At 39.7% G+C, this 25,770-nt stretch overlaps 1 protein-coding gene across 1 annotated transcript in view; it reads right to left on the bottom strand.

Annotated features, from left to right (window-relative positions):
* CACNA2D3 (calcium voltage-gated channel auxiliary subunit alpha2delta 3) overlaps positions 1 to 25,770 on the bottom strand; it is a 648,113-nt gene that overhangs the window by 136,060 nt on the left and 486,283 nt on the right. The window contains exons 15-17 of the mRNA XM_044451514.1: positions 20,699 to 20,770; positions 19,435 to 19,515; positions 17,603 to 17,677 (exon numbers count right to left, since the gene is read on the bottom strand). Coding sequence (XP_044307449.1) covers positions 17,603 to 17,677; positions 19,435 to 19,515; positions 20,699 to 20,770 — 228 coding nt within the window. The remainder of the gene's footprint in view (positions 1 to 17,602; positions 17,678 to 19,434; positions 19,516 to 20,698; positions 20,771 to 25,770) is intronic.

The following is a 25,770-nucleotide window of genomic DNA, read 5'->3' as shown; positions in this document are numbered from 1 at the left end:
CTCCTGTAATTGCATTTGCATGCTACAAGATCACATTTTCAACACAGTGGAAACGGCAGAGCATTCATTCATTCATTCATTAGAATGCACCACAACAGTGGGAAATACATTTTGCATAAATACGAGGGCAGCGCTTCCTGATAAATGGAGGGGCTCCAGTGTGGATCCCTCCCCTATCAGGGTTTCCTGAAATTTACTATGAAAGGAAGAACTCAAGCATTCAAACTGGCTTCTTTCGCAGGGTAAACATCTCCTCTCACAATGCGAAAGGGCAATTGTCTGGAATGTTCACCACCTGGATCTCTTTGTACAATGCCGTGCAGTGATTTTGCCATATGAAGCCGAGAATCTGGCCTGCATTTGGCATTGGGGGAGAGTCAAACTGTTGAGGCTGAGCTAAAGTATTGCCTACAACACGGACTGAGAACTTTTGATCTAACTGAATGACACAGGAAATAAGGCATGCACCTTTATGTGCCTATGAAGACTTGGCAAACAAACCCTTCATTCAGATCAGCCACATAGAAGTAGATTAGCAATGTGACATATACTTGCTTTTTCTGTGGCAAACCTTCTCAATTTAGTATTTCATTTGCATTCTTAAGACCTTATCATTCAGGATTATGTAAAACTGACAGCTGCTTATAATTATCTCGCCTTAGAGTGGAAATAATTTAAAACATCTGCCATTATTTCAACATTACCAGTCTTAAACTTGGTGAGCTTGTTTCTACCTAACGTCAAAGTTGAAAGGAAAGAAGTAAAGAAAACTGCAAGCTCGAGTACCAAATTTCTTGCATTGCATTTGTATGTGGAACTGGTTTTCCCAGCATGGCCTTCAAACTGTTAATTATCTTTTTAATATATGTAATTTAGGATTGCTAATTAGATAGCAATTTAATGCCCTCACAGGGTTTCTGATGCTCTTTCTTTTTCAACATGTAAACTCCAACAGGAATAATTGTTGACATTCAAGTGATTGAACTCTTCAGTTATTTAAATGAACACAAGGCATTTACACTGTTCAAATCGTTTAAATATTCTGCTGTCAGTTACAGCTGTAGAGTTTTATGGAGACTCTGAATAAGCAAGGGTAAGTGTAGGTTATCATGGTTTCCAGGCAGGACTCCCCAGAGAGAAATGAGATTTGTTGCTTATGAAAGGCTAACACCGCTTAAGTGGGGCATTAATGTTTCCTCTGAGACTTAGATTTCTCTGTTTTTCTATATTAGGAGAAACAAATTTCCTCAGAATTTACAGCTATGAAAGCCTTAATACTGGTTTAGCAATTTTTAAATACATTGGATCTTTCTGCTATGTACAATATATTGTAGCAGTTAATGTTTAAATTAAACTCAACAACTGAGGAGGCAAAACTGTCATTGTATTTACAGAAAAGTTTACAGCTCATAGAAATGCTTAATTTCACACACACACACACACACACACACACACACACACACACACGAGCTGTACATGCTGTTGTCTGTATATATACATCTATACAGAAACATACTTAGCTACCTTTATCTATAAGGGCTAAACAAGTAGCATTTTGAGTACTTCTGTATAACTTTAATTACCCTTTTACATGGATGGAATAATCTTTGTGCCATTCCTCATAAAAACAAACTATTTCTGCCTTACCTGAACAAAAGTTAGGAAATTGTGTTTATTATGCATAAATTCTAGTTTAAAAGAAAGCATTGATTGAAACTGATCTATCCTCTAAAATGTTTAGAGAGAAGGAAGGCGAAGGAGAGTTCAACAAATGGGTGTGATATCACATGACAGATTATGCCTGCAAAGTAAGAGAAGTGCTGGCCAATCCTATATGTGACTACCCAAAAGTAAGCCCCATTAGTTTCAGCGGGATATACTCTGAGATAAGTGAGTTTAGGATTGAAGTCTTAAACTGCTGTGTATTAGGGGAGATGAAAATGGGAGATCCAGGGAAAGTAGAATCACAAATAAAATGCACATAACCAATATTGTAACCTTCTCCTATGACACCAAGCAAAAGCTTCCTAAATCTTATCAAACAAAACTTAAATGCAAAACTTTTTAAAGAAAGCATAGGGGTAGAAGGTGGATCTGACTGAGCTATCCATGCAATGTATCATTATTTTCATGCAAAGCAGATGTTGAATGTGTGTGCACGATACAAAGAATTCCTGACCTAGTGAAGCTGGAAGGGGGTTGAGCAATACCGAAAACTACCTAGAAGAGACAATCCATATGGTTGAGAAGTCACATTCCCATTCTGATAGCATACAGGAAGCACGATCAGGGACATGATTCAGGACAAGAAGGCATTAGGTTGGAAAAGTCAGGAGAATTTTGCATGGATTAACTGAAATTGCCCTTTGCTAATTATATATCTTATATGATTAGAAGATGATTAGAACAAATAGTTCGTTCAGTGAACACATTGATCGTTGCTTGTGTGATATGTGTGTTGGCAGTGGGGAAGCTTTGACAGTCTCAAAGTCTTAAGAAGATGGTGGGGAAAAGCCAGAGCCTGTAATATATGTGGGCACCAAATGTTATTGAAGAATGTAATAAAGCTTAATGGTTGTACCCGATATCTGGGAAATACCAACTTTTTTATATGCAACTTAAGCTAAACAAGTAGGCACTCAATGAATGGGTGATACAGTGGTGTTTGCAGAAAAAAGGCTTGAATTTTGAAACTTCTGGAAATATTGAAGTAATATTGAAGCCTGTATCAAGGAGTGCACCTCCACTTGAATGATTATTTATTTCATTTCTATAGCACCTGATAGCCAAAAGGTTCTCTGGGTGGTTCACAAAATTAAGAAGAACATATATCATGAAATGAAATGATATATAATAATCAAACAACAGAACAATCAGCTCAAATAAAATGGCAACAATAAGCCCACAGTAACCACAATCAGATTGGTGCAGAAGTATAGCAGCAATACAAGATAAAATACAGTATAAAAGTTGAGAATGTTAACTATTAAAATATTGGGTGAATGAAAAGGCGTTTACCCGGCACCAAAAAGAATGAAGAATAAAGGTAACGTAATATATTGAAAAATGTAATAATACATAGAGATAATTTCCCTAAAAGATAATGGAGTACAAATAACAAGAATAAAAGGAATTTGTATAACAATTTTTGAAGTTATCTGTTGGATAAAGCCAACAGATGCTGAAGTACGGTACTACTGGAACTACCTATCTCCTGGGCAAAATATAGTAATAATGCTCTATCTAATCAAAGGAAAGACAGGACAGAAGTTAATAATGGCTACTTGGAGGAAAGAAAATTAACTGGAACTGATCAAAACAATGGATGTGTCAAAGAAGAAATTACATGCACAAAAAACAGGCAAGAATAGATGTCATATGCAAATAATAGATGTCTTAAAGTTAGGTAAATTAATCCATTATATTAAAAGAAAGCAGCCAATTAGAAACTTAAGGGGAACAATGGAGATTAAGAGCATAAAACTATCCATAGATATAAAATTTGCAGAAAAGGAAGGGTAGATAGCAATACTGGTCATGATTTATGTATTGAAAAAGGAATGGGAAGGTTTAAAGGAAGCCAAATCATAGAATAGGTATGAAAAGAAATCTCTGGATATAGAATGGTATGCAAAGATGGTGAATAAAATAAATAAATGTTACTAGTATGTATTATTATACTTCTGTCCCTAAGTCTAGTGGCATATCTTTATCCTGAGATGGCAGAAAGAAATAAGGAAAGCAGAAAAGGTATCAAATAGGGGGCAATTTCAACTAACTTCAAGTGAACTGGAAAAATGTAAGCTGGAGTCATGATGAGGAAAAAATATTAACTAGAGTAATGACTGCCTTGGAACAATTAATCAGTCATAGAAATAATAACAGGAGAGGTGACTCTTGATTTAATCCTAAGTGGCGCCTATGCTTGGCATTAGACACAAGTGCTGCTGAGCCATTTGGAAACATTGACTACAACACAATCAAATTCGACATATACACACATGGAGATGTGCCTGGAAAACCTAGCATAGCCATATTGAAATCAAAAGGGCCCCTGACATACACAAGTTATTTAATTAAGTATTCGATTGTCAGATACCTATAGAAAACTAGGAGCTATTTAAAACTATGCGATGCCGAAAAAAATAGACTTCATAGTTTAGAAGGGCAAAAACAAATCCAAATGGATGTCAGCATATTTAAGCAGCAGAGTCAAGAAGCTTGTAAGGAACAAAATATCCTTTAACTCTTGCCAAAAATGTGTGTGTTAGTGTGTGTGTTACGGGGGGGGGGGTGTCTTTCCACTTAAAAAAAATCACAAGCTATGCAAAAAACACATGTAAAGATGACAAAACAAGGGAAGCAAATTTCAAATTTGAAGGGGACATTCTTAAAAAGAAGAAAGGGTATGTGTGAGGCAAGAACACAGCAAAGTCTTCTCCGCAGTGGCCCGCACCCCACAGAATCGTTGTCTTCTGACATGCGACAGGCAGTTTTGCTGGCAAGCTTGAGCCATTCTGTTTGTTTATGTTGCCTTTCCCCAAGCCATGAACTCACCTTAAACCTACCTCATAATACTATTCTCTGTGTTCATGTATTTATTTTGCTTGTTTTCATTTTCCAGTTCTGGATATTTTAAATGAGAAGTGGTATATAAAAATGGTCCATAAATGAATGATTTTCTTTAAATACACCTGAATGCAGAAACCAGACAAAGGACTGTAGGCCTGTTGGAGGACTAAGTTTTAGAAGAAGCACTGAAGGAAGAGAAATTACAGAAAAGTTAAACAAATTTGTCTTATGGAAGCTGCTGGGTACAATGAATTGAGTTGATGGCATCCAATGTAAATAGATATAAAATGAGGCAAAAAGAATCCCTAACTTCAGACATAAATGAGATATACAAAACAATGAGATGTACAAATAAAGGACGGGGTACTCCTAATTTGACAATAGCAATAATGTAAAATGATCTAGGAGTTTTACTAGACTACAAGCACATTTTCCAGCAGTGTAATGCAATGGCTAAAAAAGGCAAATGCCATTCTAGAATTGCAGAAGGGATGGTTTGATTAGACCTCACTTGCAATGTTGCATCTAGTTTTGGGAACTACAGTTCCATAAGGTCACTGATAAACTGAAGTGTGTCCAGAAGAGGGAAGCAAACATGGAGAGTTCCCTGGAAGCAAACATGGAGAGTTCCCTGGAAACCAAGTGCAATAAGGAAAATTGGAAAGTGCAGGTTATTTTGTAAACTATTTGGAGAGCCTCTGGCTAAATGAATGGTATATAAAGTATTTTATGAATGAATAATAAAAATTATTTTGCTTGCTTTGTTGAAGGTCAGTTTTATACTGAAACACATCTCAGTGGTTTGAGCATTCTCTTTGAAACTGACTGGCAGCGGATCTCCAGGGTTTCTGGGAGAGGGTTTTCCAGCCCTACCTGAAGATGCTCCTTCTATCTGTCCTCAATCGCCCACCAGTCAGCTTCATGGGATGACCCTGGGTCCTAGTATTATTCTAGTTCTAGATGAGAGAAGGAGAAGAATGCATCCTTATCCATTTTTTCCACATGAATACCAAAAACACCAGGGCCTACAATATTGAGAACACCCAAGGAACAGCATGATTGAACTTTCAACATGGTGCATGATATGGATAAACTGAAGTCAGGATGTCTTTTAATCTAAGTACAGGAATTCAGGAACATGAAGTGAAATGAAATGGCATAAGGTCAAGACAGAGGGAAGGTGCTCTCTCTCTCCCTCATATGTAATGCATATATAACAAATTTTCAAAATCCATCACCACATGTGGCTATAGCCATTAACTTATGGCAACCTTATAAAAGTAATTTAACACAGAGCAGGTGTAGCAGTAGCTATTAGCCACTGGAACAAAAAATAGATGCAACCCACTACGTTCTGTAGTGGTATGCTACTGATAGCCAAATGAGGAGAGAGGCAGCAGGGAAGGCTAATTTCATCATGCCCTAACAAGAAATTCCCAACAGTATCTGGCTAGCAAGTCTTGCAAATAAAATATTAGGCAAGACAGACCTTTGCTATGATCCAAGAATGCAGTTCTTAACAATGCATGAAAAACCTGGTGTGAAGCTTGAATTCTATTTCAATACCAATATGCCCATTTATTGGCAATAGAGGGAAAAATCCAGTAACAGAATTACTTATTTATACATTTTACTATCGCTCAATAGCCAATTTTCTCTGGACAGTTCACAACAATTTAATTTTAATGTCTTTTTCTTACTTATAGTTCTATAGCAGTGTACCGATGTTCCTTTAAAATATGTCTAATGCATGAGGATATTCAGGATAGCATTAATGCTAAAGTACAAAACCAAAAACCAATGGGTTTTCCTCTTTCTCATGATACTGAACATTAAATTGCATATGGTAGAACAGCAAATTATCAACCTGAAACACAGTACCTCTTTTCCCTCGAACTCTTGTCATATGAAAAAGAAACAAGGATACAGAATCTTGGTTCTTCCACAATGGTTTATGCAAGTTGTAATATTACAAACAAGTGATGGAAGAAGCCAAGGAGAGCATCTAATCTAATTCCCGCACTGTGCAAGTTCTGCACTGCAGCTACAGCATCTTTAGCAGATAGTCACCCAACCTCTACTTCAGTATCTCCACCCATTCGCCAGGAAATCTAGTCCATCTCTCAATGTTATGCTGTAATCATTTCTCAATGTTACATAACCACCTCTCAATGTTAGGATGTTTATCTGAATGTTTAGCCAAAATATACTTCCCTGCAATTTCCACCTGTTGGTTCTTGTCCTTCACTCTGGCAAGAGAGAAGTTGTCTGCTCCTTTTATATATTTAAATATGTTGTTACACCTCCCTTCCATCCTCTCTAGGCCAGTGTTGTCCAGCTCTTTCAATGGTTCCTCACAGGTCCCTCACCATGTTGGATACCCCATCCATACGTGCCAACTTGCCAATAACTTTCTTAAAATGGGATGCCTAGAATTAGGCACAGTAATTCTACAGTGACCTCATAGAACATTAGGATGTTTGAGGATACAGCCATCCATGTTCAAATTGGACCAAGGCCCAGTGGAGGCTACTATGGTGGGAAAGTGAGGAGGTGATCCTCACCAATTCCACCTGCAGTCCCCAGTACCACATCTGATGGTGGTTGGGAAGGCTTCACATCTCCAGAGCAAATTCTTAGAGGTCACAGCATGATGCAGCAGGATAGGTAGGTATGCAATATTTAAGCCGGTTGAGGTTCTCTGCATGTTTCCTCACAGCTTAGTTTGTCTCACAAACACCCTTTTTAACAATCAGAAAAAATGTGTGTTTTTATGATAAAAGTTTATTTAAAAATGCACATTTTGCAATTAAAATTACAGATTTCCCCTGTTCAAAAACGTATACTTTCCTACACAGAAAGCACAGCAATGCAGATCAGAGGATCTGCAGAGAATTTGTATAAATGTATATTTTTAGAAATGCCCACCTTCGAATGTGAATACAAGTTTAAAATTTCCCAATAACTGCATTCTCACTCATGTTTCTATTTGGGATTGCAAGCTTGCCATGTTCACATGCTTTGTGAACAGGAACAAAGTTCTCATACATCTCTATTCCCTTCATTCAGCAGGAACTTTCCATAGTGGAGTTCCACTTAGAGGGAGTCTGGATCCAAGCCACAGACTGCAGTTTTAAATTCTAGTATTTCAGTGCTAAACTCACTTACTCGGAACAGAATCAGTGGGACTTGTTCAAGTAAAGGAGATTTTATGTGACCATTTATGACAGAAAAAGCCACTTTATGATACTATTTTCCTGCCATACTGTTGTGGAGCATTTTTCTTACAATTATATTCCATGTTGGCAGTTTATTATTTAATACAGTTTGAGAAAGGTTTGTATTTATTGTCCCTCAAAACATGGTTACACATCAGTCTGACCATATATAGGGCTGGGGTGGTGGAATTAATAAGAATTTTCTCATGGAGGGGTGACTTTTTTAACCATGTAGTGACTTCCCCGATTGCCATAAATGACTGCATAAACTGATCACTTGACAATAGCAAGGGCTGGAAATTAATGGGTTACACTGGCTCATTCCATTTTATTGGAACCAATGAGACCCCAGCAAAGTAACTGGCCTGTGCATTGCACCCAAAGATGTGTAAATCAATGGATATAAATTGCTTGGTCTATGCATTAGCAACTTTCTCAGTTCCTGCAGAACTGCCTCTTGCAGATCAATGCCTTAAGTGATAGTTACACAAAACTAAGTGACAAGAATACATTTGCTATTAAACTTTATTAGAAGGAATAGTTCCACTGCAATCAGTTTAAAGTGGTCTAACTGTTTTAAAAAAGCAAGCTGAGAGACTTACATGACACCAGATTTCACGGAAAAGGCACACTGATTTCAACAGCCACTAGACCCCAAATGCAGCCTAGCCTCCGTGAACAGAGGCTGCATGTTCCTTCTTACCCAAGATTCATACATGGGATTTGCTGCTGAGTTCATGGGGTACTTGATGGAAAAGCACAGGAGAGTTATTCTACACATAGGTGGCACGTAAACAGCAACCCCTCCAATGGGATTTAGGCAAGCTGGGCCTAATGGTTCCCCGCTTAAAATGCACATGCTGATAGCCTGGCTGGAACAGTTACAGAGCTTTGAGTCACAGTATCCACTCTGTAAGGCACTCTGTCACTGCGCCTGCTCAACTCTCTCTGTACATCTGCACACTATTTCTCCCTGTTTAGGAAATAAGATCTCTTGGACCATGAATGCTTTGGAAGAAGTTGCAAAGCTCAAATAGTGTGCTAGGTGAAAACTCTTTCTAGTGTATCCCTGGCTCTATTTCAGGGTGATGGAGAGGAGATGGATCGGTAATGGAGTGAACGGCTTTGGCAAAGAGTTAAGACAGGAGAGGACAGATAAGTAGGGGACAAAAGTAGGTTATTACCTGTTCTTATTGCTTTGACACTGATCCAGAAATGGGGTGATTTTCCTGGGGGGTAGAAGCAGGCACCAACCAGGAACTCAGAAACTTCAGGAAAGGGAAGGAGCGGGGCAAGGGAAGGAACCATCTGAAGTACTGGTGTTTATGTTTCAGCTACTTTTATACGAGTCTTCCTTCTAAGTGCTGGGTTAAAGTAGTCATCCCAGCTTTGTTCTGCACTTTTGAGAGAAAGGTAAGGGGTGGAAACTCTTCCAGATGATTGCATAAGCAGGTGGAGCGGCTGTCACAGTTTATTTGTGTCTGGGGATACTGAGCTCTTCTGTGATTGCTACAGGTTTTCTGTTCTTTTTGTATTTGGAGACTGCTTCTTATGATCTCCAGCCAATGACCACCTTTCCAATGTGCCCAAGTGGCACACTGAGACAACTAACTGCCAGTGGCTTGCAATACATTTTCACAACAGTGCAACTCCAGATATCCAAAATGAGAAGGCTCGCTTGCTTTTAAGTTAAGTGTGTGCTGTTATAGTGCAAGAGGTACAAACCATGGAGATTCTGTAACTTTGCATTCACTTGATGGCTGCCCAGTGAGGGCTCTTTCATCATGAAAGGAATTGGCAGCTTTTCCCACTTTGCAGTGCAGAAAGCATGCAGCCATGACTCTACATATATTTGCCTATAAAATTGTCTATAAAATGTGTATAAAAATTTGCCAGAGAATCTTAAAAACTAAAGCCTTTCCTCTGACAGCTGTCAAAATAAATGTTTGTGAAAATGGGACAGCCCCAGAACCTCAGCTTTCCCAAGCAGCTGGAGAATGATGATGCGGGGGAAGCATACTAAACATGCATAGAGCTCACTCTTAGGTTGCAATCCTATACCATTAACATAGGAGCAAGTGCCACTGATCTCAGCGGGACTTACTTTTGAGTAATGCAGAATTGAGTAATTGAGTAAAGCTGTTAGCATTCCCAATCACTGTATTTCAAGTGGGGCATATTTCAAAGTAATATTTGGAACTGAGGGGATCTAAGAATGTTACTTTCTACCAGAACTGTTGTTGTTTATTAAGATCCAAGTGCATGGTTTTTAAGAACAGACCTGGAGGAATTAATTTAGGAATTTACATGAAGATTGAGATGTCTACTGTGTTCAGTGTTAGACTCCATTCGCATGTTCTGATCTGTAATATAAGTGCAGCCATTACAATTGTGTCTGGTTGGCTGGTATATATCCGTATCGCTCTCTTTGAGTCCTACTAGCTTTCCATGGTTTGTGTGTGTGTGTGCGCGCATGCATATGCGTGCATGGGGACCTTGAGCGTTTTTAAGTGTATGCATTTTTTTCAAGGCTGCTTCTTCGGACCGTGGAAACATTTCCTGTTAATATTTCCATACCAGAGCCAAGAAGAGCTTTTAAATGTAGCAGAAAGGGAAACATATAGAGTTTCTGTTTCCTTGTTGCCATATATGCTTTTGTGCCAGTGGGGTTTTGTTTCCACATTTTAATAAAACTGTGTTTTGCAGTAAAGAGAAACACATTCAATACAAGTCTTAACTTTCACTTTTTACATAAACACAACATATTCAAAACATGTATGATTTAAAGATATATATGTATCTGTTTTGAATAATGGCTCTGTCTTCTCAGATTCCAAGGAAGGCTGTGTCATTGTAGCATTATGCTTGGCAGTGTTATGCTGCCATCTAATGTCGAACTGTATACAGTTCATCGTGAACACACGTCTCTGTCAGAGAAACAGGCATTCACTCGCTTCTCAGATCATCAGATTCTGCTGTGAATGCCCTTGTCTCTCCAGGTATAACTTGTTGCAGCTAATTGAAACTCACTCAACTCCCGTTAGAAGTTGAAGCGAGCTTCCTTCTTGCAAAAATGTAGGCTTGATGGATAGAATGTTAACACGACTGAGTAACTACAAATAAAAGCACTATTTATGTAAATATAGCATAGAACTGAATCTCTTTAAGTTAATTCAGTTATACTGTAGAGTCAACAGAGAAGTCAATCAAAATATAGCTTATTTTCTGAACAGAGAGGCCTTTCCTAGAATATATTTTTCTGCCAGTTTTCCCAGTGCCCTCCAAGAGAAGATATACTTCCCAGTGAAGTTCAGACTAACCACTGCTTTACCAATGTGTCACGAAATGCAGTCAGATCTAAATTAGGCTTCTCCAGCCTGATGTCCTCCACGTCTGTTTGTTTACACCCCCTTCAGGCTTCTGGAAGTTGTAATCCAACAAATCCGAAGGGAAACGGGCTGGGAAAGGCTGCCCTGAACTATTCTAAACCGTTCCCCATGATTCCCAGCCAGCAAGCTGGGAATTGAAGACCAACACATCTGAATGCTACTAGACTAGTAAAGATTTTTTTAAACATCCCCCAACCTAGTGTGGATGTAAGGTCTTAAAATAACTCAACTATCACCCAACATGCTGCATATTCATTCTGCATCAAAAGATGTCATTGGATCATGTGCCCGCTACTGAACTTGCATTGTCTTTCCAGAAGGAGGAGGAGGAGAGGCAGCACTTGGTCTTGTTGCCATTTTGTTTGTATCTTGAATTGCTGACACACCATAAAAAGTGATTTTAAAAAGCTTTATCCTTATCTCAGTGACTGGATTGATCTGATGACAATTTTGACATATATTGCAGCATATACATGATGCCTTCTGCCACACAGATACTTCCGTTTTCCCACTGAGAGAAACAAACCCAGGGCTTGGACCCACAGTCAAGCTCGAGCAACTGAACTGGTGGAAACAGAATCCTACAGCCTCTCGCTGCCCCTGCAGCCTCTCTACCCTCCTGAGAACATTACAGAGTGCTGGGAGACCCTGAAGGGTGGGTGAAATGTGGCTGGAGAGAGCAACGCTCTGCCTCTTCCATGGGACACCTTCTTGTTGTAGAAGACAGACCTGACTCCAGCCCCTGGTGCTCACTGCATTACTTAACAAGAAGAACAACATCTGGTTGCCCGAGGGAATTTTCCTTCATTGGTGCCCACTGCTTTTTGGTTTGGCTCCCCGAAGCGGATCCTCACTTCACAGGCCCCTCTGACCTGCATAGCACCGGCATTCTAATCAGGATGCCTGCACATGGTATGTGCCTTCCAAACACGCGAGCCCCTCTCTGCGAGCAGCGCAGATGGTATTTGGATAGCTTCTATTGCTATGGTAATCTGATTTTGTGCTACAGACCCAGATTTTAAAAATCTGAATCTCCAACGCACAACAAAAGCAGAACTCCCATACAAAATGGACAAAATGGACTCCCATAACAAGCTTCCTGGCTTTTATTTTAGCGCACTTAGCATGGGGAATGATTGTGTATGGTAATGAGCCAGAGATACATGGCCATTCTTCCCTACTAAAAGAAATGCTGTCGTGGACAAAAAAGGAAGGGAAATTACATCATTTGTTTCTTTTTTGGTTACTGGAATGCCTATTTCCCTCTTAAACAAGGAATGCATGGGATTTCAGGGCACAGTCCTATGAATGGTTTGACAGAAAAGACCTACATTTCCTAGCATGCCCCACTCAGCCATGTTAGCTGGAAAATGCTGGGAGCCAGAGCTTCTCTCTTTTGAAACACACATAGGTTTACATACTTGGTTTATAAAATAGCATATTATTTTCATATTAAGGAGGGGAAGAAGACAGGATCGGGTTGCCTGTGTCGGTTGCAGGACTCATGCAGCATGCTGCAGTCATACGCAGAGTTAAACATACAGGCTCTGCAGATTTCAGCAAGCTTAAGCACATTTAACTTCATGAGCATTTCTCTGTCCATTCATCTGCCTCCACAATGTAGATGATTTGTTCGTACTGGGCAAGATCAGAATTTTTTAAAAAGCAACCCTTGGAGGAAGTTGAAGCAGTGTTATGAAACAAAATAATTTCTCTGCTGCGAAGTGCTTCCGCCATTTCCCTCCCTCCCTTTTGCAACCTGTTGGATGTAGTCTGGCACCCTAGTCAAACAACAGAGGAAATAAGGCTCAATATATAGCATATAAATGCCCCAGCACACCTGAAATAAAAGAAGTATCAATGATGCCATGCGATGCTACACACTATGTTTTGGTTTGGTTTGGTTTTTTCTTAGGGATATGATGGTTCACTGCTGAAATCTATCAAGAATGCTTTGAAACATTTCCTTTCTCCTAATGTTATTCCAAAGCACCTCACTTTAAATGCTGAGAACTGCATCCCATGTTAGAGGTGTAAGCCACTCTCTTATGTCAAAGTTACTTGACAAATTGTTCATAATAAATGAATGCAAATAAAGTTGAGGAACTTAACACAACTCCATAATAATGCAGCATTTTCTATACCTATGTCCCATGAGACATGGGTACATTTGCATAGTCACAGAGTTCTGGAAGAAACGGAATGCCCATTCCTCTAAATTGAGGTGCATGATGTGTGGTCCCCCAAGGGCATCCTGGCCCACCTATCCCCACTTACCCAACACTTTGGGTTCTCTGATCCCTCTCCCAGAGATACAGCCCTCTGGAACCTCTGAGCACTTGTCCTGATGTGTATGCTTGCATGCTCTGGTGTATGGGATGCCATAGCCTTTGCTGCCAGTTCAGACTGGGGCCAGCTAACTGTGTGTGTTAGACAGGAGAGTAATATAGAGCCAGTGAGGGGTAGTGGTTAAGAGTGTGGCCCAGGAGCTCATACGATCTGGGTTCTAGTCCCCACTTGGCCATGGAGCCAACTGGGAGACTTTGGACCAGGCACAGCCTCTCAGCCCAACCTACCTCACAGAGCTGTTGATGTGGAGATAAGATTAAGAACAGGGAGAGGAGAATGATGGAAGCCAACAAGCCACTTGAAGTTTGTTGTAAGAAAAAAAGGATATAAATCTAATAAATAAATAATCTTTCTGTGTCTCTTGCATTGTAAGATGGAAACCTGTTCAGTGATTGGGTTGTATCCAGTGTAGTCCATCCATCAGTGGAACTTGCCCTGTTGCTGGAACCACAAGCCCTTCAAATCTACTTCAGAGACTTCATCTGGTGCAGAAAGCCAGCCTGTGCAAGAAGAGGAGGGGGATGTTCCCTTGTAGGATGTTGGAGGTGGCCAACATTGATATGAAAGGCTTTATAAGAGTTTGGTTTAACTTTGTCCAGCATCTTGGTGGAAAATAGGAAGTGGAGGTACTGGCAAGAAGGAGGCCATGCAGGAGGTTTCTGAAAGTATCTGCAAATATAAATGAGCTCCTTTGACATTTTGATCCTATGCATTAAAAAATCTGGTAGCATTGAAAGACACATCTGGCAAAGCTGTTAGAGCACAGGATGCACCAATTAATGATCTACTTCTTAAAGCATTAATCTTAATCCAGTCCAATTAAGAGTGTTTAGACTTCAGACTATCTAACAAAGACCAGAACAGATCATTCTTCTTATAATGCTCCTACAGTGCAATAGTGCAAAACCTGGTAAAAGGGGATGGATTCTACTATAACTCATTATAAACAGCATTACATACAGCAACTTATATATACAAAGGAATATACAGCACCTGAACCTGCACTTCAGTTTAAGAAGAACTGAACAAAAGCCAAACACGCACCGAAAAGGACAGCATTAAACTAGAACAAAAAGTGTTTGCTGTCTCTACGTGTTCCATCAAGCAACGATAAATGAGAGATGGCCCTAATCTCACAGTAGCTTTTCTAGCTATATTTGACTTCTGAAAATGAGTCATGGTGACATATTTGTCCCATTTTACAGTTAACTTAGAACAGGTGGGGAAGGAAATCATACAGGATGTAAGAAATCCTGTTTATCTAAATGACACTAGAGAGACTGATTAAAGAACTGTTTTTTAAAAGCTTATAAAATTGCCAAACCTAAGTAAACTGATTAGAACTTACCATTCTTAGTACATGGAAGAAAGGATATATATAGAGAGTGTGTATACAGAGAGAGAGAGAGAGAGAGAGAGAGAGAGAGAGAGAGAGAGAGAGAGAGAGAGAGAGCGAGCGCAAACTATTTCTCTTTTGTTCTTTGGACACATTTTAAGAGAGATAAAATGGTCTTATATTTCAATATTTTTGGAAGCAAGGTCCCAGACTTTAAAGAACATAAAATCTGATTTTTTTCAGGTTTTTCACTGGGCTGCCAAATGGAGAACTGTAAAACAGCGATTCAAGATTCACTCTGTAAACTATCCCATGCAGTTACTGAGACGGATATATCCATTCCTATTATAGATTTATTGATAATTACTAATTTACTGTCTCTCAGCATTTGTGCTCTGTCTGCAAAATAGGAATAATGGTGACCTCATGGATTCAGGCAAAAAGGAGAATGGAAGTAGTGATAGCCATGACAACAATGTGTTATCTCTTAGCACTTTTTGTTCACACAGGGCTGGTTAAAGATTATCCCATGCATCTTTAGACAAAAAAGTATAGAACTCCCAGAATAAGCCAGTAGTAAGGCTGCAAAGCTGCACCTACTTAACTGGGACTAAATCTCTTTGAACTCAAGGAGGGTTACTTTTGAGCAGAAATGTACAGGACTGGGCAGTAAAGGATGTGCTACTTTCAGAGGATACTGATCAGTAACAAGAGTGTTCTGCTTCATCTTAGTCATCGTCAGCGCTGAACCACATCATTACAGATTAAGAAACAAAAGGCATATGGGTGGTCACATTCAGTTTCGGTGCTATGCTGTGAGAAGGACATGAGCAAACTGGAGCCTGGAAGGCTCAATAGTATGCTTTGCATTCAGAAGGTCTGAGGTTCAACCCCCAGAATAGTGAGGCAAGGCTGGAAAAGCTCAGGTCTGAAACGTTGGAGTGCCACTGCCAACTAGGGTCAACAGTACATGCAGCGGCAGTCTGACTCCTTCGCACTTAAGAATAATTGAGATGGTGAGGCAGCTGGAAACGAAGGCGTACGAAGAATGGTCCAGAGGACTTGGTTTGTTCAGCCCAGAGAGGAGAACTATAGGGGGTGATGTGGTGGGGTAGCCTTCCACAAGTGTGCCCCAGAATTCCTGGCCGTGTGCTGGAGCAGAGGAGAGTTCTTAGCGGGAGGCATTTCAGTAGAGGCTGGACAGGGATGGTGTAGTTGCACCCAGCATTGCAGAGCACTGGAGCAAGCAGAGGCCCGGACAAACTGGGTAGGATCCTCTTGGGCCTGTGCATTCACAGGAACCACCAGTCATGCAAGAGAGTGGTCTTGGAAACCATCAGAAGAATAACCCTGGAACCCCAGACTGTGGCTTCATTCTGCAACCCTACAAACGCCTACCTGGAAATAAGTACCATTTAACGCCACAGGACTTACCACTGAGTAGAGTACAGGCCTACAAATTGGACATGGCTTTATTGTCTATTAGCATTATAGCACCAAGAGCTGAAATGTAGACACTTGAATTAGCATGAATACTAAAGGGACCCCAGAGGTGTGCACTTGGGCCTTGTTGGGCTTTTAATGCAAATTGGTTAATTTCACCATGTTGCTTGAAAGAGCTGGACCTGGCTCAGTTTTAGGGTCTGGCTCAGTTTTACAGTACCGATCTTGTGGCCATTCCCATCTAAAACAATGAAATAACATTTTCACGCAGAAGAATAATTCTAAATTTAGAGCATCCTTTACGATAATTTGATACAAAAGAAAATTCCACTCTGTTTGTGCACTTTGGTTATTTTCTTGAACATAAAAACAAATAGGGAAAAGACTCCAGTCAATGTTGGTGCCACAATAATTTACTTTAATCTAGTTATCAAGTTGGCTCAAATATAAGTATTTACCAACTGCAATGCCTTATCAAAACATTATAGGGATAAATATTCAAACTCCAGCCATAGACTGATAAATCATTCTGTTCAGTAATTTAAAATTGTTTGATATGCAAATACTCTTCTGATAAAAAAATTGTTGCTGTGTCCTAATATAGGGTTGAATTCTGATATTACATTAAGTGCCTACCTGAGAAATGGCATCCACATTATATTATAGTGAATTCATTAATGCCACTCCTTTAGTATGATTCAATGGTGATGAAACTCTTAGGTAAAGCATTCCTATAAAATCAAGAAAATGATGCTACAGCCTATGCTATATTCAATACACTCTAATATAGAAGACACATATTCTTTCTGGTCTTGGTGGTGATAAGGGTAATGAAAGTATAATTTAGTTCTTTTTTTTAAAGCTGGGACGTATCCTTCTGCCCCTTTTCTATTAGAACGAAAAAGTGGGAGTGAATTTCTATGACATTTCTAAATTGGACTGCACTTAATCATGACAAATAGGAGCCATTCGTGAGGAATACAGTATTCTATTTCCTTGTGAGTGAGCATAATTGCAGCAATGTATGGCTTTGTCTTCCTGCACTTACAAAGGACTCTCTACACACAGCTTGTATGTGTCTATCTCATCAAACAACTGATGTTGTCATTTGCATTGGATCTTATAGGAAAATATCTGCAGCACTTATGTTAAAACCTCTTATTTTCCATGGTCTTCCTTCAGAGACATTAGGATTTGTTACTTTAGAAATGCCACACTTTGCATAATTTAAAGAAAAAAAGTACACATGTCCATCAGAGAACATACAAAGTCAATCAACATATTCTTTATCTTACCAGAGGCCTCAGTTCTGGATGGGTCAAAATATATCCATTGTTTGTGATTGCAAATGCATAGCCGTGAATTCCTAACTGTAAGGGTACAGGGAAAAAAAAATCCAAGTAAGTATGGTACTTTCCAAATAACAAGTAAACGCATGAGCATGACCCACCATGACATTCCCTTGAATGAGACCATTTTTTTCTAAAAAATCAGAGCTCCACAAAAGCACTGAAAATGCAGCATTTTCTATTGGTATATTCGCAGTATAGCTAGGTGGACAAGGAAAAACAATGACAAGCAGAACATTTGGGTTTAGGCAAATATACACCTGGGCATGTACCAGAATCCTTAAATCACAATTATTTCAGCGATACAGTTTTAAAGAGAGGCCAAAGCTGTTTGCCAATTGTGACCCTTGGCACTCCTCATTTAACATTAAAGATGCAATCCTATGCATGCTGAGGCAGAAAGAAATCCTACAACTCCCAACATGTTCCAGCCAGGATTTTTTTCTGCCTAAACAGACATAGGTTTGGACTCGACATGCATGCAATTATTCTTATATTTTTACAAGCATCTGTGCCTGTGTGCATTCTCCTTTTGGGAAAAATGTAGAATGGTCAGTAGACTAATTTTAAATACCTTGTCTAAACATACTTTGGTGCTTAAATATTTCCTGTTGAAATCAGTGATGCTAAAAAGTGCTAACCTCTGGTGGGATTGTACACCTACAAATATTCATTGTAAACATGACTAGAAATTTAAAATCCCCAAACTGTTCACAGGGAAGTAACAAAAACTCCTTTTGAGTCCTGGAAAGATAGGACTTGAGGTCCAAACTGATACAAAGCCTTTGCAGATGTCCAGAGGGTTATCTAATTTTCGCTTCCAGTGCTAAGAGATCCATGGGAAAGAAGCTGAGTGTGACGCCGTGCTGTATTAGCCCTAAAAGTACATGCATAATCAAATTTACCACTGCGCTTACTTCAGGAACAATCTTACTCCTATTGAGGATGCTTCTGTTACACAGCTCACTGCACTCATTGATTGCAATAAATGTACCTTCAATTCACTGATGTGTAGTCATTAAAATATCCCTTAGTGAAAAACCTGCTGATGATAGCTTTGGCAGATGTTCTGCACAACACAGAACTGCCATTGGGAAAGCAGATCAAATACAGAAGATGCCTAAAACCTGCTGCTTCATTCTAAATTGTATTTTGTTTGCCATGAATTATCATGTAGTCATTTCTAAAATTCTCTGACTTATCCCTGTGAGCGTCTTCAGGAATTTTTCTAGCTGAAATATCAGATTGTTTTAAAAGAAAGGCCCCTCTGCATTCCTAGATGGCAATGCAATTGTATACAACCACAAGGAATCTCTGGCTTGGATTCAGGGAAGAGCCGGCAGGGTTCAGCTTGCTCAGCAGGGCTTTCCTGTCTCTTGCTCCCCAAGGCTCCTCCCATGTGCCTATAAGCTGCTCTTCAGGGTAAGGGATCTTCCAGACTAGTATAGTCTGGAGCATGGGAGGCTACCATGGAAAGTAGAATCAAGGGGCCACGTTACTGAAGTGAAATGGTCTTTCTCCACATCATTGTCTTTCTTCTTACACAAATTAACTTTGAATGGAACCCTTCATCTTATAATGACCTGAAGTGGTTGACTTGCTGTCCTGATAATTTTTGTCATTTATGTATTTATTTAAAGTAGTACTACCCCAAACACACTGGCCTTCTGCTTGCAGAAAGGGTGTCTCTTGAGCCAACCCTTCGTAAGTTTTCATTCTGTAAATGTAATTTGCTTTTATCTCAACATGGGGAACCAGCAAGCAAAATTTCTATTTACCTTGTATTTTGGAATAGCCTTTAAAAGTTCTTTCACTGGAACATCGGTACCCACTACTCCCAGAAGAATGCCTTTTGATCTCTGTTATAAAATATTGTTTTTTCAAAAAGTACATAGATTAGTTGGAACAACAAACAATTACAGTTAGAGAAAAATATTCAGTCAATAATTATTTCCCATGTGGATTAAACCACACTGAGCAATGCAGATAACTAGCTAATTCTTCCCATTATTTGAAAAGCTGTTATGGATGGCTGCAGCTAATCTGGCTGAATACGCGCACGCACACACACACACACAAAATCAATAGTTGTCTTCTTTCTCTTACCCTGGAAATAAAATCAAAGGTGGTGTGCAAAGTTTCAGATGATAAGGATGCTTGCAATTAAACACTTTGACTCAGGAAGCACCATCTAGGCAAAATGTCACATATAAAAATGCAACTTATCTTCTTTTCCAAATATCTCACTAGCTGATGCCCAGAAGGCAAAAATTCAATGTGAAGGGCAATGTAAATAGCACCAGAAAAATTTTAGCAGAATGTTTGTTTGTACCCAGATACAATACATACTGCTATTACATAGAAACATGTCAAAATTTGTGTTGGCTCGATACAGTAGCACTAGGTTTAAGGAGAAAAGAAATGCCAATATTTGTTCTAATCCAGAAAAGCAGAGGACCAGCAAATCTATGCAAGTATGTTTCTAAGTGCACGTGTCACTGCAAGGAATTCCTTTGGTACTATCAGAGAAAGCTTTGCATGCAATTACTACATTGCCACTTGTGATCTGCTGACCCTTGGAGACCAAGTTCATGTGCATCCTAGACAAGATACCGGGGCGGGGGGATATATGAGCAATCTAGGGAACAGTTACTGCATTTATTGCACTAAGCATACCAACATTAGTGTGCTTAGTGAAATCAAGGGTTTTCCAGCATATCTGAACAACTGCAGCTTGACCAGAATTGCATTCCATTTGGTGTATGAAAAAATCTATGGTCAACCTAAAATAGCTTGAGATTCATTATTTTAATTTCTACATGCTTATCTTTCTATTTCAAGAACTACTTGAATGTAACTAAGGAACTTTAGCAAAAATAAGTATGTATTGTATCTCTTTTATAAGGCATGTAATTTATGGACAAAACAGCAGAGGAGGGAGAGCTTAACAGTAAAGAAATATGCTATTTTCCTCAAGAAGTTAAAATTTGTACTACTTAAAAACTCCATTTTGTAGCACACAGCTGAAATATGAGTACTTACAGTCTCATTTTGCTTACTAAATACTGGCATGGCAACAGTGGTCATCAAAACCAGTCCCTGATCGTCAGCAAGCTATATTTTCAAAAGAGTAAGAAGAGAAATTAATATAGAGCAACCAGAACCCATTAGCAGATCACGATCATGAAAGGATTTAAAGAAGTTGTTTTCTGATTAATGGAAAAGATGCCATTGAAGATCTTACAACACCTCCTTCAAAGCATGAGTTATGTCTAGAAAAATGTGTTACTTTTAAGAATCTTTAGTTTAAAGGGAGAGAAACATCTTGCTATGATACTTTATTCATCTGTTGCATATGTACTTAAAAAGCTCTTATACAGAATAGGAATGTGTAAATCAGCAAAACTCAAGTTTGTTAAATCCCATATAAAGTCAATTCTGCTTCATGTCCATATCCGATTGTGCAATATGTATTTGTTGTCATACAATCTTTAATGTGTAGTTTTGTGCACACTTTCCCAAACATATGCATCAGTTGTGTGCACTTTTGAAAGGTGTTCGTTCCCCCAGCTCCACACTGATTAAAATGTGTACCCATTTTAAAGTGCTCATTTTTCCTGTGATTTTTCAAAGACACACATTTTTCAAATTCCACTGGAAATTAAAAACTGTATGGATTTTGGCAACAGAATGTGTGGCACCCTTGTTCAGTTCTGTGAAGTGGCTAAATTCTAGTCAAAAACGTACTGAAACTAATTTCTCACAAATTCCTCATTTAGATAAACCTTGCTTAAGATAAAACTTCAGAGATTTTGGCTTCTCATGGACACCTGCCATTCAGTGGCAGCAGTCTATATTAACATCTGAACTGGTTCCTACACTCCATGAAGCTTCTTTTTAACTGTGTTCATGTCACCATGCAAATGCACAAAATGAAAGTTTGTGGCTCACACAGTTATTTCCATAATCCCCTGTACTCCAAAACTGTATTAAAGATCATGGAACATGCTGCTGCTGACCTCTGTTAACTTTGGGCTCACATACTTTACTGTTCATGAAAAATGGATGTCAGACAAATCCCCTGAGTAAAATAGCATCCCTAAGTAGTTATCAAACCAGTCTTAGAGCTTCTACCCTGCTTTTCTGCAGACAAATTCAGAGCCCAAAATGGACAATTTAAGTGATATGTTCTCACTCAATTGGTGGCAAACAATTACTAAGACAGTGACTAGATGATAGAAAAAGCTGGGACATCTTTTCCCCCAGATTTGTGCCAGACTAATCCAGAGCCAGTTGTGAAACTATTTCTAGAGTAATTGTATGATGGCACCGATGTACTTCTGGGATACATGCCTCAAAATGTCTACCGGAATGCTGGGCATGAATTTACCAGTCAGTGGTAGGTTGTGGCCCTGGTGGTGATTTTTGATAGCCTTTGATATATCACAAGTGTGAACACCTATATTCTTATGAACCAGGTATACATATAAAGAAATACTTTATATTAATCACTGCTCAATGTACTATTAATTACAAGACACATTTACAAGAAAAGTTGCTCTTATTTTATTTTATTTTATTTATTTATTATTTATTTAGAAAATTTCTATGCCGCCCCATTTGCCATTCGCCGAAGCCTCGGGGCGGCTCACAACATAAATCAATTAAAATAATATAAATTAACAATATAAAATAAGTTGCCCTGGCCAAAGAATAAAATAAATAAATACTATTAACAGTTAAAATGACGTTTGAATAAAAAGGTCTTCACCTGGCGCCGTAAAACAAATAACGACGGCGCCAGGCAGACCTCTCTGGGGAGCGCATTCCATAGATTGGGCGCCACCGCAGAGAAAGCCCTCCTCCGAGTACTCACCCTCCTAATTTTCTTCATGGAGGGTTCCCAGAGAAGGGCCTCTCCCGCAGATCTCAAGGGGTGGGCGGGCGTATATGGATGTAAGCGCTCCTTCAGGTAACCAGGACCCAAGCCGTTTAGGGCTTTATAGGTCATCATCAACACCTTGAATTGGGCCCAGACTTCAATGGAAAGCCAGTGAAGCTGACGGAGGACTGGAGTCATGTGAACATAATGCCCAGTTTAGGTATTGTTGCAGATAGAGTCATATGTCTATAAATCATAAATGACATGCCCCCAAACAGGATGACAGAAAAAATTGGTCTGAGATTTTTTAAATACTCTGGACCATCCCTCTCACACAGTCCTGCCTGTGTTAGCATTTCCTCTGTAAAAACTTCATTCTCTAACTTCTCCCTAGCTACTCTCTTTGGCAAAATACAGTGTTCAACAAAGACCAGCCTGGAGCATCAATAGGCCACTTATAGATTGCCAAGAAAGGCCATCGCCAAAAAAGGAAGAAAGAGAACACAGGTTTGCATACAATTTGTATATCATGCAATTTAGAATTGCTGCTCTAATTTAAATATCTGTGTCTGTGGGAAGACATCAACCAGGTAAGCTACACACTTGCTTCTGTGCTATCCAGGTACTACCTCCTAAGAGGCAATCTTCAGGCTCTGGTTCAAACTTGTAATGGTTCTCTATCTTTAAACCAAACTGGACAGACCATCGAACGGGGATGTCTTCAAACAAGACTGTCCTCAGCAAGGGAGGACACATGGCCACCCTACTGGAGCAGTGGGCTTCAGTCAGGGGCAGTTGAAAGTTTTCTTCCCAGACCTGAGGGCATCACCTGTAGGAATACAACATGTCCAGACAATAAAGCTGAGGTGTGCAGAACCAGAATGTATGCATGCCCCTCTCTCTTTCTCTCGGTGTGTGCCCTGACCCCAAGCCCTTGGACCTTCTGGTGCTCAACAGAGATTCTGATGAACATGAAGCAAGGCTATTTTCTCAGTTATCTCTGGGCTCCTGGCCAGAGAACTGTCCTACCCTTCTACTGTGGCTCAGAGACTGAGCTACCAGTAAAACTGTGCCTCTCCAGACATGCAGAAGTCTCTGGCTGTAAAATCAAGTAAAGACCAATTAAAAAACAAGTCGTTTCTCTGGGAGAAGGAAAGCTGACCACTCTACATGTCTTTTCAGTTTCCATAAGGCTTTAGCTGGCCCTAGCTTCTTGCTGAAGCACAATCTTCCTATTGCCCGTGTAGGTGAGAGTTCCAGTCAGCAGTTCCCTTCTTTCTCCCTGCCTTGAACTTATTCACAGCTTTTCCCACAAGGCTCAAGGAACTTGAGAACAGGTATGAACAACTTTGGAAAGAAGACCTCAAAAGTTTTGTAGAACTTCTCCACTCTGTCACTAAGGGAGTGCCACCTTTCAAAATATCACAGAAACGTAAGCATAAATCATTCTCTCTCTCTCTCTCTCTCTCTCTCTCTCTCTCTCTCTCTCTGGGTGTGTGTGTGTGTAAAACTATCAAGGTAAAATATCTGATGTTGGCAGGTAGGAATTACAGAGAAGTTATGCACTCAAAACTCATATTATAAAAATATTTATTAAAAAGGACCTTGATAAAAATAATTCACAAACAAAGTCAAGCCATGTTAGATGCTGGAGGCAGCTCTCTTCCCCTCAGATGCATGCTTTAATCAGAATGTTCCACTAGAATGTTATCATTTTGAAACTGTGTTATCTTGAAATAACATAGTTACCAGTATGTGTGTTTAAAATATAATGAAGTATTTTTAAAAACTGTATGACAATCCAGGTGGAGATCAACAAGCTTTCTCAAAGTAAGTGTAAGACAGGAATTCTAATACGTTTCAAAATCATATTTATTAAAAATTTGCATAGCCAGAGAAATGGGATGGAAAATGTAAAAATGCCAAACAACTAATGCATCTGATTGCTTCTGCAGGTGCAAAATATTGCTATTATTCCTGAACAGGATAACACACTGTAAAAGCAATGCACAATTGCCACAAACATATACTTTTTCAAAGAGTCATGTATTTACCGACATAAATGAGAGAGAAACAATTATACTCTACATAAATCTGCCCATTGTGATTATGGGTGCTCTTCAAAAGGTTGCATGAAAAGCTACAGTGCCAGTTACTGAACTACAGAACCATAGACTCGGTGGTCATTTGTCCTATTTTACAGAAGGCAATCCTCAAGTTGAAGACACCATCTAGAAAAAGGCTGTCCAGCCCGTCTCTGGTTTAAAGAACTTGGGAAGGGAGAACAGGGGTTTCGAAAATGCCCATCAGCAGCACACACCTAATCACCAGACTGAAGAGGCACCAGCTCACCTGTCTACAGCCTTCCCCACTGGGATGAGACCTATTTCTATTTAAATTATAGTATGTTTTTAAATTTGCAAGTAAGCATAAGCAATGGTTATGCAAAGCAGAGCCCTCTTCCTTGGTGACCCATTTCCTCCTCTCAGCAGTGTGCAGGTGCCCTCTAAACCATGGAATGCAATCTGGAGGAAGAGGCCAGTCTCAGAACACCTCCTGGGACAGTATTTATAGGGATCCACCGTAAGGACAATCACCCTGGATTATTACGAAGAAACAAACATACAAGGAAAATATAAGACATACAGCTTTTCATCAGAGGTGATAATCTGCTAATGAACTTAAGAGAAGAAATTCAACCCCAAATAAGATCAGTGGTAAAACACAGTGACCAGTTTTGGAGAACAGGCTGCAGCTTGTCATGAACCATCTAACCCATAATTGCAGGTGCTGAGCTGCATAGGCAACATGCAGCTCCCACTTAGGGGTTATCTTATTGTTGAGTTGTCCATGGGGTTGTGGAGAGTCCGGCACGACTTTGTGACTGAACCATCACCACAACAACAACAAGGGTGGGTTATGCCCTAACACAGACTGTGGATTGCGTGAGGGATTTTTGACCCTCATATAAGCCATGCTTTCCAGGTTCACATGACACAACAACCCCAACTGAGGGTTGCATAATCAGAACCATAACTCCACGCATCTCACACGTGCTACAGCCCTACCATGTGTTAAATAAGCCCCATCTGCTGCTATGACTATGACCCCATGGTGTGTGCTGCTTGTGGTCATTTTCAGACAAATGCAGACACAGAACTTGCTCGCTGGGCCTGGGCCTGTGGGGCGAACTGGCCCTGAGATATGAGTTTTCTCCAGTGGATGTGTATCA

The sequence above is a fragment of the Varanus komodoensis genome, unplaced genomic scaffold, assembly GCF_004798865.1.
Source record: "Varanus komodoensis strain SLA01 unplaced genomic scaffold, ASM479886v1 scaffold6_2, whole genome shotgun sequence".
NCBI lineage: Eukaryota > Metazoa > Chordata > Lepidosauria > Squamata > Varanidae > Varanus > Varanus komodoensis.
This window is presented reverse-complemented; position numbering and strand designations above follow the sequence as displayed.